At 52.1% G+C, this 19,952-nt stretch overlaps 1 protein-coding gene across 1 annotated transcript in view; it reads right to left on the bottom strand.

Moving 5' to 3' along the window:
- The window catches only part of LAMC3 (laminin subunit gamma 3), an 89,094-nt gene that overhangs the window by 32,544 nt on the left and 36,598 nt on the right, over window positions 1–19,952 (bottom strand). Inside the window, exons 8-13 of the mRNA XM_031654643.1 lie at window positions 17,374–17,510; window positions 14,041–14,151; window positions 10,471–10,663; window positions 10,191–10,306; window positions 5,796–6,014; window positions 1,723–1,911 (exon numbers count right to left, since the gene is read on the bottom strand). Of these exons, the coding sequence (XP_031510503.1) occupies window positions 1,723–1,911; window positions 5,796–6,014; window positions 10,191–10,306; window positions 10,471–10,663; window positions 14,041–14,151; window positions 17,374–17,510 (965 nt within the window). The remainder of the gene's footprint in view (window positions 1–1,722; window positions 1,912–5,795; window positions 6,015–10,190; window positions 10,307–10,470; window positions 10,664–14,040; window positions 14,152–17,373; window positions 17,511–19,952) is intronic.

Below are 19,952 nucleotides of genomic sequence, written 5' to 3'. Positions count from 1 at the left end.
GGCCTCTCAAAGTGCTGGGATTACAGGTGTGAGCCATGGCGCCTGGCCTTTACAATACATTTGATCAGTGCGGTTTCTGTCTGGGATGATGAAAAAGTTCTAGAGATGGATGAGTGACAGCTGCACAGCATTGCAAATGTACTTCCTGATGCTGAGTTACACACTTACAAATGGTTAAAATGGCAAATTTCATGTTATATATATTTTATCACAATAAAAATTAATATTGTAATATGCCAAAAGTCAGCGAATTTACTTTATTTTTTGAGATGGAATTTCACTCTCGTTGCCCAGGCTGGAGTGCAGTGGCGCAATCTCGGCTCACTGCAAGCTCTACCTCCTGGATTCAAGTGATTCTCCTGCCTCAGCCTCCCGAGTAGCTGAGACTACAAGTGCGTGCCACCACGCCTGGCTAATTTTTTGTATTTTTAGTAGAGACAGGGTTTCACCATGTTAGCCAGGATGGTCTCAAATTTCTGACCTCGTGATCCGCCCACCTCAGCCTCCCAAAGTGCTGGGATTACAGGCATGAGCCACTGCACCCGGCCTGTACTTTATTTAAATTTTTTTTTTTTTGATACAGAGTCTGGCTCTGTCGCCCAGGCTGGAGTACAGTGGTGAAATCTGGGCACATTGAAGCCTCCACCTCCCAGGCTCAAACCATCCTCCCACCTCTGCCTCCAGAGTATCTGGGACCACAGGTGCATATGCCACCACACCCAGCTAATTTTTGTATTTTTTTTTTTTTAGAGATGCGAGTCTCGGTATGTTGCCCAGGCTGGTCTTGAACTCTGGAGTAAAGCGATCTGCCCACCTTGGCTTCCCAAAGTGCTGAGATTACAGGCATAAGCCACCACACCCAGCCGAATTATACGCTTTAAATGGGTGAACTGTCAGGTATATGAATAGTATCTCAATAAAGCTGCTTTTAAAAAAAAATCAGAGTCGAGGATGTCTGAGTCCAGAGGAGGAAAGAATGCAAGGAGTCTGAGAACAAGGGTGGGCGTGGGTGGTTCTGCTTCGCACATCACCTGATGACATTTTTTAAAGGCTAGAAGTTTAATCAAGGTTTTCCACCTTAGCTGTGTAACAGAATCACCCAGCGAACTTGTTCAACTATCACTAACCCGGACTCTAAGGGGCCAGGGACCAGATATGAATTTTTTTTTTTTTTTTTTTTTTTTTGAGACGGGGTCTCGCTCTGTCGCCCAGGCTGGAGTGCAGTGGCCGGATCTCAGCTCACTGCAAGCTCCGTCTCCCGGGTTTACGCCATTCTCCTGCCTCAGCCTCCCAAGTAGCTGGGACCACAGGCGCCCGCCACCTCGCCCAGCTAGTTTTTTGTATTTTTTAGTAGAGACGGGGTTTTACCGTGTTAGTCAGGATGGTCTTGATCTCCTGACCTTGTGATCCGCCCATCTCGGCCTCCCAAAGTGCTGGGATTACAGGCTTGAGCCACCACGCCCGGCCCAGATATGAGTATTTTTAAATGGCCCAAATTCTAAATGGCCCAAGTTCTGCTGGCAATATGCAGCAGCCTGGGGCTCTGGTTATGGGGCTAAGGGATTCCGTGTCCCCAGAGGTCATGCCTGCTGCCTATAAGCTGGGCTCTCCCTCACTGGCCACACCCTAAACCCGGGGCCCTAACACTGGAGCCCAGGGCAGAGTCACAGCGCTAGGACTTGGCCCTCCGTGGGGCAGGGCTCCAGGGCAGGAGTCACTCACCTCTCTGGCCCGGGGGGCAGTGGGTGCATGCCACCTCCCCGCTCTCTGGGATGGTCGTGCAGGCCGACTGGCCAGGGCAGGGACAGGGCTGGCAGTCATCGGCTTGGCCCGCGAAGGGGTTGCCATAGAAACCCGGCAAGCAGCGTTCACAGGATGGGCCCTCAGTATGGTGGCTGCAGACGCAGATCCCTGAGGGGCAAGACAAGCACCTGTTTACCACTATCTGAACCCAGAATGCCCAGAGATGGTGGGCATCCGCGCGGGAGAGGTCAGGGAGCACATCCCGGGCAGAAGTGGGGTGGGAACCTTTCCCAGGCGGAGGCAGCAGGGCCTGGGGATTGAGGGTCCAGGCCTGGAGCTGGACCACCCGGTTGATGTCCACTACTCACTGCCTGTGCAAAGCTGGGCAAGTTGTCTAATGCCCCCATACCTCAGTCTCCTCATCTGCAAAATGGGAACAACCACAGCACTGACTTCAAAGGGTTCTTGTCAGGGTCCAACAGGATCACGCATTCAAAGTGCCTTGCAGACTCTCTGGCACACATAATCATCGGTGCTGCTGTTATTATTATTACTAATCGAGACAGTCTCACTCTGTCACCCAGGCTGGAATGCAATGGCGAGAATCTTGGCTCACTGCAACCTCCATTTGCCAGGTTCAAGTGATATTCCTGCCTCATCCTCCCAAATAGCTGGGATTACAGGTGTGCGCCACCATACCTGGCTAATTTTTGTATTTTTAGTAGAAATGGGGCTTCGCCATGTTGGCCAGGCTGGTCTGAAACTCCTGACCTCAAGTGATCTGCCTACCTCGGCCTTCCAAAGTGCTGGGATTACAGGCATGAGCCACTGCGCCCGGCCAGCACTGTTATTATTTTGTATTCCGAAATCTCTCTCTGAACCAATAGGTGACACAGCTACCATTCACTACATGGTTGTCCTCTTGATTCCAAGGGACCAAAAGGAAGAGCAACTTTTCCAAGGGAGACATAGACCCAGAATTCTGCTTCACATGACTTTGCAAAGAGGCTCCCCTTTATGTGGTTTGGGATACACAGGGGATACCTAGTCTCAGAGGAGGGAACCCATTTCTGCCCTCTGGCTCCTGATGATGGTGGATTCTGCAAACTCTTCTTCCCCAGGCTGACCACACCTGGCATCTGCTCAGAGCCTGGGGTGCCTGAGAAGGGAGGCCCACTGCCAGGGACTGAGTGAGAAGCCTGGCTGAGACGGGGTTAACCAAGACCACCACTTCCAGGAGGTCCCCAGGCAGCACCCCAGCAGCCGAGGCAAGGTGACCTGGGAGGAGGAGTGAGGACCAGGCCGCTCGTGCACAGCAGGCCTGGCATCCAAAAGGAACTGTCCCAGCCTAGGCCCAGCACCCGTAGGCTCATTCTTCCTCCCAGCCTAGGGAGCAGGGTTACACTGCCCATTTCACAGATGAGGACTTGCCCAAGCTGAGCGGGCCAGAGGCTCTGTGGGGATGACAAACTGATCCCAGCTATGGAGGACTCTGCTTCCTCCAGAGGGGCTGTGGGAAGCACTGCAGCAGGGAGGGATTACGTGGCCTCATCTGGGCTTGATTATTGATGCCTGCCACAGACACAGAAGAGAGAGTGCCCTGTATGTGGTGTGTGGCATGTGGCGTGTGGCTGTGGTTGCCCTCCCTGGCTACGTCGGCTGACTTTTTTTCTTTTTTGGGATGGAGTCTTGCTCTGTCGCCCAGGCCAGAGTGTAGTGGCGTGATCCTGGCTCACTACAGCCTCCACCTCCCGGGTTGAAGCAATTCTCATGCCTCAGCTTCCTGAGTAGCTGGGATTACAGGCACCTGACCACACCTGGCTAATTTTTGTATTTTTAGTAGAGATGGGGTTTCACCATGTTGGCCAGGCTGGTCTCGAACTCCTGACCTCAGGTGATCTACCCACCTTGGCCTCCCAAAGTGCTGGCATTACAGGCGTAAGCCACCACGCCTTGCTACTGTCTTTTCAGGAAAAAAATGCCCAGTAGCCTTCTTCTCAGAGAGCCCCCACCTGCTCTGGGGAGGTAGCAGGCGTCTAGGCATGAGGCCCTCAGTGTGGGAGTAGAGAGAGGCCTGGGTCCAGCTTTCTCAGGTGCCTCCTGGCCATGTGACCTCGAGCAAGGCCAGGTCTGCTCCTATAGAAGTGGGGATCAGGCCAGGCGCGGTGGCTCAAGCCTGTAATCCCAGCACTTTGGGAGGCTGAGACGGGCGGATCACGAGGTCAGGAGATCGAGACCATCCTGGCTAACACGGTGAAACCCCGTCTCTACTAAAAAATACAAAAAAAAAAACCAACTAGCCAGGCGAGGTGGCGGGCGCCTGTAGTCCCAGCTACTCGGGAGGCTGAGGCAGGAGAATGGCGTAAACCCGGGAGGCGGAGCTTGCACTGAGCTGAGATCTAGCCACTGCACTCCAGCCTGGGTGACAGAGCCAGACTCCGTCTCAAAAAAAAAAAAAAAGAAGTGGGGATCAGTGGGCAAGGCATGGTGGCTCACACCTGTAATCCCAGCACTTTGGGAGGCTGAAGCAGGAGGATCACTTGAGGTCAGGGGTTTGAGACCAGCCTCAACATGGTAAAACGCCACCTCTACTGAAAATATAAAAATGAGCCGAGCATGGTGACAGGTGTCTATAATCCCAGCTACACAGAAGGCTGAGGTGGGAGGATCTCTTGAACCCAGCAGGAGGCTGCAGTGAGCCGAGATTGTGCCACTGCACTCCAGCATAGGCAATAGAGCGAGAGTCTGTCACTCCCCACAAAAAATAAAATAAAATATAAAACAAAAAATAAAACAAAAAGAAGTGGGAATGAGTAGCCAGTAGTGACCAGGCCCTGGGAGTCCAGGCTGGAGAGTGGCACAGCTCTGCCACCTGCTGGCCATGTATCTGCCCGTGGTGCCCTCCCCTGTGAGACGGGACAGGAAGGGTCCTGGCTCCCACAGGAATGTCTGCAGGAGTCAATGATGTAGTGTAGAGAAGGTGAATAGCACATATAGGAACCTGGTGACACTATTTTATTATTTCCCAAGTGTCCTGAAAAGTAGAGACTTTAATTATCTGCGCTTCCCTAAGGCAGTCCCGGTTAGCTATGGCTGAGCTCTGATGCAACCCAGGCCTGTGTTTTCAGAGCCTCAGTGTCTCCTGACCTCCATGTGGCTTTGTGCAGATACAGAGACTGTGTATATACTGTCAATATCCCCACCTTACAGAAGAGGAAGCAGGCTCAGGGAGGGAAGTGACTTTCTCAAGGCCACTAAGGGGTGAGGGTGGCAGGTCTGTGGTTCTGGGTTGGCGCCTATGAGCTGCTGTCACCTGTGTGACCCTCATGAGAACCCTCCTGCTGTCACCCGCCATGCTGGTGCCTCTGCCCTTCCTCACAGCACCTTCTGCATGTAAGAACCCCTGAGGTCTTTCTCTGGTCCTTCCTGGGAAAAGGATCAGCCCCGGGAGAAGGTGGCACGGACAGACGGCCTACACAGCAGCTGGCTTCCGGCTCTCACCTGATGCATAAAAAGTCCTTGGCACAGAGTCTGAGGCTTCGATAAATTCCAGTAGTAACTTTTTTTTTTTTTTGAGACGGAGTCTCGCTCTGTCGCCCAGGCTGGAGTGCAGTGGCGCGATCTCAGCTCACTGCAAGCTCCGCCTCCTGGGTTTACGCCATTCTCCTGCCTCAGCCTCCCGAGTAGCTGGGACTACAGGCGCCCGCCACCTCGCCCGGCTAGTTTTTTGTATTTTTTAGTAGAGAAGGGGTTTCACCGTGTTAGCCAGGATGGTCTCGATCTCCTGACCTCGTGATCCGCCCGTCTCAGCCTCCCAAAGTGCTGGGATTACAGGCTTGAGCTCCGCGCCTGGCCAAATTCCAGTAGTAACTTTTATTAAAATATGAGGCGCCCAGGCAGTAAGCAGCACGGGAAAGCTCAGTGCTCACACTGCCCCTCAGCTTGGCCAACACCTCAATGCCTGTGCCAGGCTGGCCCTGTTCAGGTCAGTACTCATCTCGCTGTTTTGGGTATAACCGAGGTGCCTTCAGACGGGGTGCCGGGACACTCACCTGTGTTGGGGTCACAGGTGCCATGCTGGTTACAGGTGCAGGGGACACAGCTGGCATACGGACCCCCCTGTGGTGTCTCCCTCTTGTATCCCGGAGCACAGGATTCACAGAACTGGCCCATGTAGCCACTGGGACATGAACAAGTCTCCACCCAGGAGGCTGGCGGGGAAAGCCCTGGCCGGGCGGATGTGAGCCGGACCTCAGTCAGGAACACCTGGCCTGCAGGGTGAGAAGGGAGAGAGGAGGAAAGGAGGCACAAGCTCCCCGCACATGCTTCCCCCCAAAACCCTCCTGTTCACATATGAACCAGGCCCACGTATATAAAGGCAGCCTAGCAATCAATGATTTTTTTTTTTTTTAATTTGAGACAGATTCTCACTCTGTCACTCAGGCTGGAGTGCAGTGGTACAATCATAGCTCTGCAGCCTTGACTTCCCAAGCTCCAGTGATCCTACCATGTCACCCTCCCAAGGAGCTGAGACTACAGGTAAGCCACTAAGCCCAGCTAAGTTTTTAAAATTTTTGTAGAGATGGGGTTTATCCATGTTGCCCATGTCTTGAACTCCTAGCCTCAAGTAATCCTCCTGCCTTGGGCCTCCTAAAGTGCTGGTATTGCAGGTATGCGCCACTGCGCTGGTTGATTTTTTTTTTTTTAAATAGTCAATTCAAGGGTAAGGGAGATGAATCGGCAGTTTTCAAGAAGAAATAGATACGGCTGAGAATTTTATGGAAAGATATCCACTCCACAGGTTATTAAAGATATATAGATTTAAACAACGATGATACCATTCACACCTCTCAGACTGGTAACATTTTATAGATGAATTTTAGTGGAGGATGGGGTGTAGGAAATTCACCTGGCCTGCTCATAACTGAATGCTACATTTAGGCAAAGTGTAAGGTCTATTTCTAAAGCTTTAAGATTTTTCTTGTTGTTTTGTTTGTTTGTTTGTTTTGAGATGGAGTCTCGCTCTGTCGTCCAGGCTGGAGTGCAGTGGCCGGATCTCAGCTCACTGCAAGCTCTGCCGCCCGGGTTTATGCCACTCTCCTGCCTCAGCCTCCCGAGTAGCTGGGACTACAGGCGCCCGCCACCTCGCCCAGCTAGCTTTTTGTATTTTTTAGTAGAGACGGGGTTTCATCATGTTAGCCAGGATAGTCTCGATCTCCTGACCTCGTGATCCACCCGCCTCGGCCTCCCAAAGTGCTGGGATTACAGGCTTGAGACACCGCGCCTGGCCTGTTTTGTTTGTTTTTAAGAGAGACAGAATCTTGCTCTGTCACTCAGGCTGGAGAGCAGTGGTACAACCATAGCTCACTGCAGTGTTGAACTCCTGGCCTCAAATGATCCTCCTGCCTCAGCCTCCCAAGTAGCTGAGATCAAAGGTGTGTGCCATCACACCCAGATAATTTTTAAATTTTTTGTAGAAAAACAGTTTCGCCCTGTTGCCCGGGCTGGTTTTGAACTCCTGGCCTCAAGGACTCCTCCTGTCTCAGCCTCCCAAAGTGCTGGAATTACAGGCACGAGCCACCACGCCCAGCCTAAAGTTCTAAGTGTTATAGGAGATTTTGAGACTAATGACGAGAACAGGATTTTGATGTAAAAGAAGCTAATTGACACAGAAATGTCAGTGACATTTCTTACCTGCAAGGAAAGTGAACATTTTGCATTTATTTAAACTATAATGGGTACGTTTTAAAAATAAAGAAATCTGATATTTGAAAAAAAATGAGTGTGGATGTATGAATACTAATCAGGAGGTTTTGCTTCCAGTAACAGAGGAGTAGGGGATCCTGGCAGATCAGCCTTCCCACAGAAAACAACTATAAACTCTGGGCAAAATATGAAAACAACCATCTGTAGACACAGAACAGGGAGACCGGGGGTGGCCGACACTCCTCATCAGAGCAGCCCTTCTGAAGGAAAATTCGGCAGCGTGGATCAAAATGGAAAATGCTCCCTCTTTGACCTAATATCTCCATTTCCAGCACTCTGTCCTAAAGCAACACTTATACTGGAATACCAAGACTTTTCTATGAGGCTGGTCCCTATTCCCTGTGACACGGCTGTAATCGGGAAAACTGGAGACCACTCAAGTGCCTGTCAATAGGGGGATGGCTAAAACCTCACAGAGCACCCACACCGCAGAATCTTACACACCAGACCCAGAAAACCAGGTTTTCTATGTGTAATGACAAGGAACAACCTCCAGGACACACTGTTAGCTGACAAAAAGCAAGTCCCAGGATATTGTACTGTGTGATTACTTTTCTTTCTTTTCTTTTCTTTTCCCTCCCTCCCTCCCTTCCTCTCTCTCTCTTTCTTTTTCTTTCTTTTTTTGAGACAGGGTCTGGCTCTGCCACCCAGGCTGGAGTGCAGTGGCATGATCTTGGCTAACTGCAAACTCCGCCTCCCAGGCTCAAGTGATTCTCCCTCCCGAGTAGCTGGGATTATAGGTATGCACCACCACTCCCGGCTAATTTTGGTATTTTTAGTAGAGACAGGGTTTCCCCACGTTGCCCAGGCTGGTCTCAAACTCCTGAGCTCAAGCGATCCGCCTGCCTCGGCCTCCCAAAGAGCTGGGATTACAGGCATGAGCCACCGTGCCTGACCGTGTAATCACATTTCTATGGTAAAAAAAAAAAGGCCGGGTGCGGTGGCTCACACCTGTAAATCCCAGCACTTTGGGAGGCCGAGGTGGACGGATCACGATGTCAGGACATCGAGACCATCCTGGCTAACACAGTGAAACCCCGTCTCTACTAAAAATACAAAAAATTAGCCGGGCGTGGTGGTAGGCGCCTATAGTCCCAGCTACTCGGGGGGCTGAGGTAGGAGAATGGCGTGAACCCGGGAGGCGGAGCCTGCAGTGAGCCGAGATCGCGCCACTGCACTCCAGCCTGGGCGACAGAGCGAGACTCTGTCTCAAAAAAAAAAAAAAACAATACAGATGTTAAGCACATACACATAGAAAGATTTAGAGAGAGACCTCCCAAAACATTACCCATGGAAAGAGGAAGTTTGGGGATTGCAGGTGCGAGGGAGGGTCACTACGTCGCCTCCTTCTCCAGTGCATTCCAGCACCCTTGGACTCAAAAGAGGCCCGGGGAAAACTGACCATTTGAGCCAGAGGTTCTCAAAAAGAGCAAAATCTCCCTCCCCCGGAAACAAATCTGAGGACATGTTGGTTGTCATGTGGATGAAGAGGCCTAAAGTTCCCGGAAATTGACATTCCCAGAAACTCCCCACGTGACTATCAAATGTCCTGCTTGGTGCTGGAAGGGTAGAAAAACCCCTTTGTAAACATCTGAGCCTAGAGCTCAGCTTCATTTTACACACAGACAGTAGGGTTTTTGTTTTTTGTTTTGTTTTTTTAGAGACAAGGTCTCGCTCTGTCACCCAGGCTGGAGTGCAGTGGCACAAATCACTATAGTCTCAACCTCCTGGGCTCAAGCCATCCTCCAGTCTCAGCCTCCTGAGTAGCTGGGACTACAGGTACAGACCACCACACCAGGCTGTTTTTTTCTTGTTGTTGTTGTTGTTGCTTTGAGATGGAGTCTGGCTCTGTCGCCCGGTCTGGAGTGCAGTGGTGCAATCTTGGCTAACTACAACCTCCGCCTCCCAGGTTTAAGCGATTCTCCTGCCTCTGCCTCCCAAGTAGCTGGAATTGCAGGTGCATGCCACCATGCCCACTTAATTTTTGTATTTTTAGTAGAGATGGGGTTTCACCATTTTGGCCAGGCTGGTCTCGAACTCCTGACCTCATGATCCACCCGCCTTGGCCTCCCAAAGTGCTGGGATTACAGGCGTGAACTTCTGCTCCCGTCCTATATTGATTTTTAAAATAGCGTGTGTGGGTAGGTTATAATGAGGAACACATCAGAGGCTAAGGCTGTCAATCACTGTGACCAGGGTGGGAGGTGGTGACAGATCCCCATCAATGATGTGTGATGGCTTGGCCCCCTTTGGGAAGATCAGACCCTCCTAGGGTGGCTTAGGTAGAATGACCAGCATGGGAGTCATTCTCCCAGGGGACTCCTGGACTGCCGGCTGTGGGCTCTGTCCGGCAGGGACTGGGGCTTGGTGGATTCAGCGAAGGTGGAGTGCCCACACCCAATGGGTCTGGGTGGCTTGCTGGCCACACACCTGCCTCTGAGGCCCATCCTTTAGGCCTTTCTCCTGTCCAGTCCCTGCGGCTGACCTCAGCCACCATCCCCACTGCCTTCACAGGTTATATGACCTCCGGCAATGGTCCTGACTTTTGACTCAGATTTCTTCTTGGCAGGACAATAACCACTGGCCACCAGGTCCCAACAAGACCGTGGCCCCAGGAGCCCAGCCCAGTTCTGAGAACTGGCAAGCACTCGGGTCTTGGGCATGTGGTTGTCTTTACTGACCAGCAGGGCTGGGGCCGGGACTGACATGGAGGCGGAGGCTGGTCAGGTTGGCGAGGAGCCGCTGGAAGTGGAAGGGGGGCAGTGGAGGGGCCACATCCTCAGAGGTCTCCTGCAGGCTGGCGAGAGAAGCGGTCAAAGTGAGATCCCGACATAGGGTGGGGGTGCCACGGCTGGGGATGGGGTGCAGCCCCCCAGACCACAGGGGCATCTGAAATGTGCCCGGACCTCAGAGACCACCCCTCCCACCTCCCCATCTCTCAGGACAGAAGAGGATACTTACTGGAAGCTGAGCTCTACCTCCCTGGGATGCCCGGCATCCTGGGAACCAGACAGGCTAGAGTGCCTCAGGGACAGGGCCAAGCCCGCCCCTTCCAGCCTCAGCTGCACAGGGAGTGGGGAGCCTCTGGGGGGCACCTGGAAGGTCAGGATGAGGGGCTGCCCATAGCTGAACCGCTGATCTCCCAGGAATTTCTCTGAAGACAAAAGAAGGCGGCTTTGACAGTCTTCATATGGTTAGCATGATTTTAAAAGTCTATATTGATTTTAGTGGCAACTAAACGTTCAAACAAGATAAAAGTGCAGTGGGTAGAAAATCCAAAGCTCCCCGCACGGCAGACCCTGCAGGGGACCCGCTCACACCTCCACAGCCCGTCCCCGGCTTCACAGGCGTGTGACCTGTGCAGTCACACACGCCCCCACGCTTGGCTTCATGCTCTGCTGTGACCATCTTCACATTCTTAATAATTTTATCTTTGAACTAGGGTTTTAGAAGTGGTGTCCAACGCAACACGGAGTCCAAGCAGGAACGGAGGGGATACACACACACGTGTGACCACAGAGGCTGCCACCTGCTCGCGAGCAGCATTCACGATGCCCACGAGCACGGAATTCCTAGGGAACACCCAGCAGCCGGAGTTTGGCGGGACTCCAGGTGACATTTAAGGTAAGCGAGCTGGCTGAGTGAGCAGAGGCGTGCTGGGCCCCAGGCCACACCTTCCCTTCCAATCAGAACTTGCTCCAAACTTGGAAGGAAGGCACTGGCGTTCTGAGAAACACAAACCACGGAGAAGCCCTGGGCGGTACCTTCTGACTCACGTCATTTCCCTGTATCAACCAATCATTGCTTCGGAAGATCGTGACCCATGAGGAAAGAGCACGGACCACCCTCCTTTCCCAGCAGTCTTTCCCTTACCCGTGAGAAAGCCACGGATGTGTGCCGTGTTAGTGGAACATGCATGTGTCAAAGAGTGAAATCAAAGTGGCTGGGCTTGTCGTGTGCGGTATTTCCACTGTCCTCGTAAGAACAAAATACGCAGGCGGGCGTGGTGGCTCACGCTTGTAATCCCAGCACTTTTGGAGGCCAAGGCGGGTGGATCACAAGGTCAGGAGTCCAAGACCAGCCTGGCCAAGATAGTGAAACCCCATCTCTACTAAAAATACAAAAAATTAGCCAGCTGTGGTGGCGGGCACCTGTAATCCCAGCTACTCGGGAGGCTGAGGCAGGGAATCGCTTGAACCCAGAAGGCAGAGGTTGCTGTAAGCCGAGATCGCACCATTGCACTCCAGCCTTGGCAACAGAGCGAGACTCTGTCTCAAAAAAAAAAAGGAATGGTAAAATTCATGCTAATAACTTAATATGTTTCATGCTAATAACTTAAAATTTTCCTTTACCTAGAATGGCATCAAATAGCAAACCAAAAAACACCATGACAAATACAGGGCAAAACTGCAGGGAGAAACAAGTGTTTATATTTTAGTACCTTTAATGGTACCTCCCCCTATTTGGGAATTGGGGGGCAGTTTTCATTCTGCAGTGCACCCCTCAAATTCTGTAGTATGCCCCGCCACAGCTTCGGTGGGCAGCTCCTGATACACTGAAAGTCCCTGTGTCCCTCTGCCCCGGAGCGTTTCCTGGCTGGGGGAATTGCTCACCTGTGCAGAAGCAGCCTGAAGCAGGGAGCCCCAGGAGATGGTGGCCACATGCTCCGGCTGCACCCCGATTCGGCCTCCAGAATCAGTCACCAGCGCCAGCGCAATGCTCCTCTCCCGTCTTTTGCTACTCATGTTCTACACGTGAGATGGTTCCACATACTGTTCCACCACCGGCAGTCTTTGTAAAGGTTGCATCACAGTCCACCAACAGGCTACCCAGTCCCTCCTGGGACTGCCCCAAGCTTACACCACTAAATACTCCTTTTTTTTTTTTTTTTTGAGACAGAGACACAGTCTCTCTCTCTGGCCCCCGGGTAGGGGTGCTGTTGTTGCCTTGTCTCACTGCAACCTCCATCTCCCGGGTTCAAGCAATTCTCATCCCAGTCTCCCGAGTAGTAGCTGGGATTACAGGCATGCACCACCATGTCTGGCTAACTTTTTTGTATTTTTAGTAGAGACGAGGTTTCACCAGCCACCATTTCAGGCTGGTCTTGAACTCCCAACCTCAGGAGATCCACCTACCTCGGCCTCCCAAAGTGCTGGGATTACAGGTGTGAGCCATTGCGCCCGGCCTACATACTTATCTTCACTCAGCTCCTGGTCTTTGCCCCCAAGTGCTCATAGGCAGACTACAGAAAGCGGACATGCTGGCCAGAGGGTCTGTGGGTTCATTCCCTCTGATGCTGTCAACAGCCAGCCCAGACGCTTGTTTCTGTGTCCCCTCCGTGAGCAACGGGCAGAAGCCTGGCTCCCCTGCCATGCCCTCACCTCCAGCTGCTCAGGGTGCCCCGGGAGCGGGCCAGCCTGAGAGCACCACGAGGCCAGGCCATCCATCCATCTCACCCCTGCAGTGTCCCCAATACCCAGCAAGCACTTCCTGCGGGAATAAGCCCCTCTTCTTCCATATGCCAGCAGAGTGGCCACGGAACAGAGTGTGTTTTTTGCTCATGGGACTCTGAGCTTGCAGCACCTGCCCCACAAAGGGCCCGAGGCCTCTGACTTCCTGGCTGCGGGGCGCACGGCTCCTCAGCCATCTGTGACTCATCTCCTCAGCCTCTCTGGGAGAGGGAGGGAAAGGGCAGAGCTGGTCCAGGGCGCTGGCAGGCCCTGAATCAGCCACAGTGGGGCTAAAGACGGGCTCTAGGCTCTGGGTTCTGGGACTGAGACAGTCACCAGGAGACCACAGGTCCCCTCACTGTGGGGTGGAGAGGTCAGAATGATCAAGAACCTCCTTCCTTTTGCAAGAATGCCATGGCTCTGGGCTTGGGGTGCGGTGGCCTGGTGGGTGAGGGGCTGATGAGAAACACAGAGATTTTCTGGGCCATGACAGTGGCTATGGCTCTGTGGCACTGAAGAAACCCTCTGTGACAAAGCTATGACCAGAAAAATGGGGGTTTCATCAGATACTGTGGTCTGATGGCAGAATAACAGCCTCCCAAAGACATCTACACCCTAATCCCTGGAATCCGTTTATATGGTGTGTTCTGTGGCAGGGGACATTAAGGTTGTTACTCAGCTGACCTGAGGTAGGAAGAGCATCTTGGGTTATCCAGCTGCGCCCCATCAATCATTAGAGACTAATGGTAAATACGCAAAAGGGAGGCAGGGGAGTTGGAGCCAGTGATGGGGCATGAGACAAACTTGGCTGCTTTGCAGATGGAGGAAGGGGCCATGAGCCCAGGAATGCAGGCAGCTTCCAGAGGCTGGGAAAGGCAAGGAAGGGACTTTCCCATGGGCCTCCAGAAGGAACTCAGTCCCGCTGACACCTTGATGTTAGCACCGAGAGACCTATTTCTGACTTCTCCAGGACTCTAAGAGAATAAACTGGCATTGTTTTCAGCCTCTGATGTGTGGTGAGTTGTTTAGCAGCAGGAGGAACCGACACAGGGCAGTCAGCCCCAACTGGTGCTGGAGGTACCTGGTGCTGTGAGCTCCTCCTCATCTTCTGGGCTCAGGAGGACCCCATTTGGGCTCCATTGTGGGGGGTGCTCGGGGCCCCCCACACTTCTGGCCCACCAGCCTTCGGCTCCTAGACAGCAAACACAGACATCCCCCAATCAGTATGAGGCCCTGGAGGGTGGTCTCCACGTGCCAGCCCCAGCTGGAGCCTTGGGGTGGGAGGGAGCCTCAGGAGAAGCTAGAAAGCTCAGGGACCCGGCTCTGCTTGGGGCATGGTCAGGCCTGGAAGCCTGTCCTGCCCTTTCAGTGAGGTTTTGAGCTCAAAATGAAGACAGCCTGAAGACCCCCACATGGGTGTCCTGGGACATCAGGGGCATCTCTAATAGTACCAGACTTGACCTCATCTTCAGGCTCTCAGAGAACTTTCTCACCTGTGACCTCATGAACCCTGTCCTTCTAGTGACCCGTGTTATTAACACCATTGCAGGCAGGGAGGCCACCTGGTTAGGAAGGGGTCCAGCCAGGAGGGGAGCCCAGGCCTTCTGGTCCCCAGTGCCAGTTCAGTGCCTCCTCCCTCTGGCCACAGCAGTTAACACAGAGCACAGCCCAGCACACAGTGAGTGACCTTAAGGGGCTGCCTCTCCAGGGGACAGGGGGCAGTGAGGCAGAGGCCAAACATCTGAGGCAGCCAAGGGGTAAGAAGGAAGGAACAGAGTGGGGAAAGAGGTCAGAGAAAGGAAGATGTCAACATGAAGAGAAGTTTGCAGACAGGCTTTTAGAAGAAACTAGGAGGCGGGGCGCGGTGGCTCATGCCTGTAATCCCAGCACTCTGAGAGGCCAAGGTGAGCAGATCACCTGAGGTCAGAAGTTCGAGACCAGCCTGGCCAACATGGCAAAACCCTGTCTCTGCTAAAAATACAAAAATTAGTCAGGCATGGAAGCAGGTGCCTGTAATCCGAGCTACTCAGGAGGCTGAGGGAGGAGAATCACTTGAACCTCGGAGGCAGAGGTTGCAGTGAGCTGAGATTATGCTACTGTACTCCAGCCTGGGTGACAGAGCAAGACTCTGACTCAAAAAAAAAAAAAAAAAAAAAAAAATCAGCCAGGCATGGTGGCTCACACCTATAATCCTAGCTCTCTTGGAAGCTGAGGCAGGTGGATCACGAGGTCAAGAGATCGAGACCATCCTGGCCAGCATGGCGATACCCCGTCTCTGCTAAAAAAAAATAAATAAATAAATAAATAAATAAATAATAAAAATTTAAAAACCACTCAGTTTTCTTTTTTTCTTTTCTTTCTTTCTTTCTTTCTTTTTTTTTTTTTGAGACAGAGTCTTACCCTATCACTCAGGCTGGAGTACAGTGGCATGATCTCGGCTCACTGCAACCTCCACCTCCCAGGTTCAAGCAATTCTCCTGCCTCAGGCTCCTGAGTAGCTGGGATTACAGGAGCTGGCTACCATGTCTGGCTAATTTTTGTATTTTTAGCAGAGATGAGGTTTTGTCATGTTGGCCAGGCTAGTCTCAAACTCTTGACCTCAGGTGTTCCACCCCCCTCGGCCTCCCAGAGTGCCGGGATCACAGGCATGAGCCACTGTGTCCGGCCACAGTTTTCATTTCTAAGACAGCAAATATCCATGTAAACCACCCACATTAAACAAAAGCACTTTGGGGTCCTCAATAATTTTCACGAGCATAAAGGGATCCAGAGGCCGGGTGCGGTGGCTCACACCTGTAATCCCAGCACTCTGGAAGGCTGAGGAGGGTGGATCACTTGAGGTCAAGAGTTCAAGACCAGTCTGACCAACATGGTGAAACCCCAGATCTGTACTAAAAATACAAAAATAAGCTGGGCATGGTGGTGGGCGCCTGCAGTCCCAGCTACTCAGAAGGCTGAGACAGGAAAATCACTTGAACCTGGGAGGCGGAGGTTGCAGTGAGCTGAGATCGCGCCATTGCACTCCAGCCTGGGCAACACGGTGAGACTCCATCTGTACAAAAAAAAAAAAAAAAAAAAAAAAAGAAGGAATCCAGAGACCAAAAAGTTTGAGAACTGCTGCCCAAGGGCAACTGTGAGACAAAATGAGAGGATACCCCTGAAGGGCCAGCCACACCCAGTGCCTGGCCCAAGGTGAAAACAGATCATGACACCATTCACAGGGTCTAGAAAATGAGTCCTGCCCAACGCTAACACCCTAGACCCCCGGACCCAGGACCCAGACACGCTGACCCGGTCCGCGCATCTCTCCGTCCTTTCTGCACGGCGTCCAGCAGAGGGCGCGCGGTCCTCATGTCTGGGGCGCCCCAGCGTCGGCCCTGAGGTTCTTTTCCAGCTAATGCCTCGCTCTTTTCTGGGGACAGGCAGAAGGTGCGGGGCGCTCTGTGGGACATAGCTGGGGCCCACGCAGCCTCTGGTTTAATGCAGAGCTCCGAGCTCTGCTGCTTTCCTCTTTAAAGATGCGGCTGTACCACGTGGAGTCAGGGACCATGGTAGCGGCTGCCATAGTAGTTAAGGGCAAAACACAGCTGGGCGCCAACACTCATAATCCCACTTTGGGAAGCCGAAGTGGGCGGATCACCTGAGCTCAGGAGTTCTCGACCAGCCTGGGCAACATGGTAAGACTCCGTCTGTACAAAAAAATACAAAAATGAGCCGGGCATGGTGGTGCACACATGTGGTCCCAGCTACTCAGGAGGCTGAAGTGGGAGGATCACGGGAGCCCAGGGAGGTGGTGGCTGCAGTGAGCTGTGCGTGATGGCACCACTGCACTTCAGCCTTGGTGACAGAGCAAGACCCTGCGTCCAAAAAAAAAAAAAAGGAGCAAAACTCAGGAGCTGATAAACCCAGTGCTCACAACTGTTACGTGGCCTCAGGCAAGTGCCTACCTTTTGTGGGTCTCAGTTACTTCATCATTAAAAGGGGAATGAGAATCCTTGCATGTGAGGTGCTCAGCGCAGTGCCTGGCATACAGCAGGTGCTCAATAAGTGGAGGCCAGGAGACTGAGCCTGAATCCGCAGTGTTTAGATATACCCAGTGTTTAGATATACCAAGGGAGGCCAGTCTCAACGGGGTGAGTGGAAATTCCCCTACAGGATCCAAAAAGCGTCACGTAGCCGGGCCTCAACCCCACCGAGTATAAAGAGAAGAGTCAGAGACTGGGGAGGGAGCTGGGGGTCGCAGGTGGGCATTGGGAAGCCATCATCTCACCCCCGATCCCACCTAGGCTGTGCAGGCCTGTGGCTCCTCTCCTCAATGGGAGATCCACCAGTGCAAGATCTCCCCAGGGCAGGACCACCTGCCGCTAGGCTGGGAGCAGACCCTTGGGAGACGTCTGCAGGGGGCACCTCTTACCCTGGTGGAAATCGGTGAGGATGTGATGCACTTGGAACTGGGCAGTGGCCGCACACACCTTGGAGTGGCCATAGCAGAAACAGCTGCTGCAGCCGACCGGATTGTGGGGCTGCAGGTTAAAAGTCCCGGGGCGACATCTGCAATGGAGGCAGGACATGCTCACCAGGGTCACGTGAATCAGACGGGAAGGGGCGGGGCCAGGGTATCCCACCTGGACCAATGAGAGTCTAGAATCACTGCAGAAACTTAAAAACAATTTTTTTTCAGAATTCTAGAAGAATAGCAAGAACATTACAGATTGTTCCCATACCTGCTTCAGGCAGCCTCCCCTGATGCTGACATCTGACATTACCACAATACATTTGTCAAAACTAAGTTAACTAAACTCCAGACTTTATTTGGATTTTTTTTCTTTTTTTTTTTTGAGACAGAGTCTTGTTCTGTGGCCCAGGCTGGAGTGCAATGGTGCGATCTTGGCTCACCACAGCCTCAGCCTCCCAGGTTCAAGAGATTCTCCTGCCTCAGCCTCCCGGGTAGCTGGGATTGCAGGCGCCTGCCACCATGCCCGGCTAATTTTTGTATTTTTAGTAGAAACGGGGTTTCACCCTATTGGCCAGGCTGGTCTCGAACTGACTTCAGGCGATCCGCCCTCCTCAGTCTCCCAAAGCGCTGGGATTACAGGCTTGAGCCACCACACCCAGCGACTTTATGAGGATTTCTCCACTTTTTCCTCTAATGTCTGGTTTCTGCTGCAGGATCCCATCTGGGACATGGTGTTGCATTTAGTTCCTTGTTCTCCTCCAACCTATCACCGCTTCTCGGTCTTTCCATATCCGCCACTATCTTGACACTCTTTGAAAAGCACTGATCAGGTATTTTTAGAATACCTGATGTTTCTCATGATTAGACCAGGGTTATAGGCTTGGGAAAGAAATACACAGAGGTGAAGTGCCCTTCTTGTCACATCACGTGGGAGCACAGGAAACCCACATGACATCCAAGCGATGCTGACTTTTATCACCTGCTGAGGGTGCTCTCTGCCAGTCTTCTCCACTGTGCAATCACCATGGTCCAATCATTAGAAGCAAGTCAGTGAATAGGCCGGGCGCGGTGGCTCACGCACTTTAAAAAAAATTATTTATTATTTTTATTTTATTTTTAATTTATATATATATATATATATATTTTTTTTTTTTTTTTTTTTTTTGAGACAGAGTCTCGCTCTGCCGCCCAGGCTGGAGTGCAGTGGCCGGATCTCAGCTCACTGCAAGCTCTGCCTCCCGGGTTTATGCCATTCTCCTGCCTCAGCCTCCTGAGTAGCTGTGACTACAGGCGCCCGCCACCACGCCCGGCTAGTTTTTTGTATTTTTCAGTAGAGACGGGGTTTCCCCGTGTTAGCCAGGATGGTCTCGATCTCCTGACCTCGTGATCCGCCCGTCTCGGCCTCCCAAAGTGCTGGGATTACAGGCCTGAGCCACCGCGCCCGGCCTATTTTTATATTTTTTGAGACAAAGTCTCGCTCTGTTGCTCAAGCTAGAGTGCAGTGGCGTGATTCCAGCAACCTTTGTCTCCCGGGTTCAAGTGATTCTCCTGTCTCAGACTCCTGAGTACCTGGGACTACAGGTGTACGTCACCACGCCCGGCTAATTTTTGTATTTTTAGTAGAGACAGGGTTTCACTATGTTGGCCAGGCTGGTCTTGAACTCCTGACCTTGTGACCCACCCACCTCGGCCTCCCAAAGTGCTGGGATTACAGGCATGAGGCACTGTGCCCAGCTGGCTCACGTACTTTGGGAGGCTGAGGCGGGTGGATCACCTGAGGTCAGGAGTTCGAGACCAGCCTGGCCAACATGGTGAAACGCCATCTCTACTAAAAACACAAAAATTAGCCAGGCATGGTGGTGGGCGCCTATAATCCCAGCTACTCGGGAGACTGAGGCAGGAGAATCACTTGAACCCAGGAGACAGAGGTTGCGGTGAGCCGAGATCACACCACTTCACTCCAGCCTGGGCGAAAGAACGAAACTCCATCTCAAAAAAAACAAAAACAAAAAAAAGCAGCAAGTCACTAAATGCAGCCCAGTCTCAAAAAGAGGGGGATTAAGCTAGACTTCCCGGAGGGAAGAGTATCAAAGAACCCATGGACAGATGTTCAAGCTACCCCAGTAATTAAGACATTTTGAGGCTATGCAAATATCCCCCCTTTCCTTAAAGTTCTGCCCACCAATGTCAGCATTCATCAGCAGCTCTTGCCTGTAGCAATTACCGCTGTGAGGTTTGAACAGTGGTTCTCTAGTTCCTTCATTTCGACATTCATCACTTGGAATTCTTCTGCAAGGAAAGTTTGTCCCTTCATCCCCATCTATTTATGTATTCAATCGTCTATTTACATCAGGATGGATTTGTGGATTTGACTTTATTCTCTGGGTTATAATCCAATACTATCGTTGTTTATTTTGTTGCTCAAATTGTTTCAGCCCTGAGAGCTCTTTCATGTCGGCTCCTGTGTCCTTTTGACATGGGCCTGCATTCTGGTTTGGGTTGTTTTGTTTGTGTCTGTCTCTGTTTTTAGCTTCCTT

This window comes from Papio anubis, chromosome 13 (genome assembly GCF_008728515.1).
Source record: "Papio anubis isolate 15944 chromosome 13, Panubis1.0, whole genome shotgun sequence".
Lineage (NCBI taxonomy): Eukaryota > Metazoa > Chordata > Mammalia > Primates > Cercopithecidae > Papio > Papio anubis.
The sequence above is the reverse complement of the archived record's forward strand: the minus strand, read 5'-3'. Positions and strand labels throughout refer to the sequence as shown.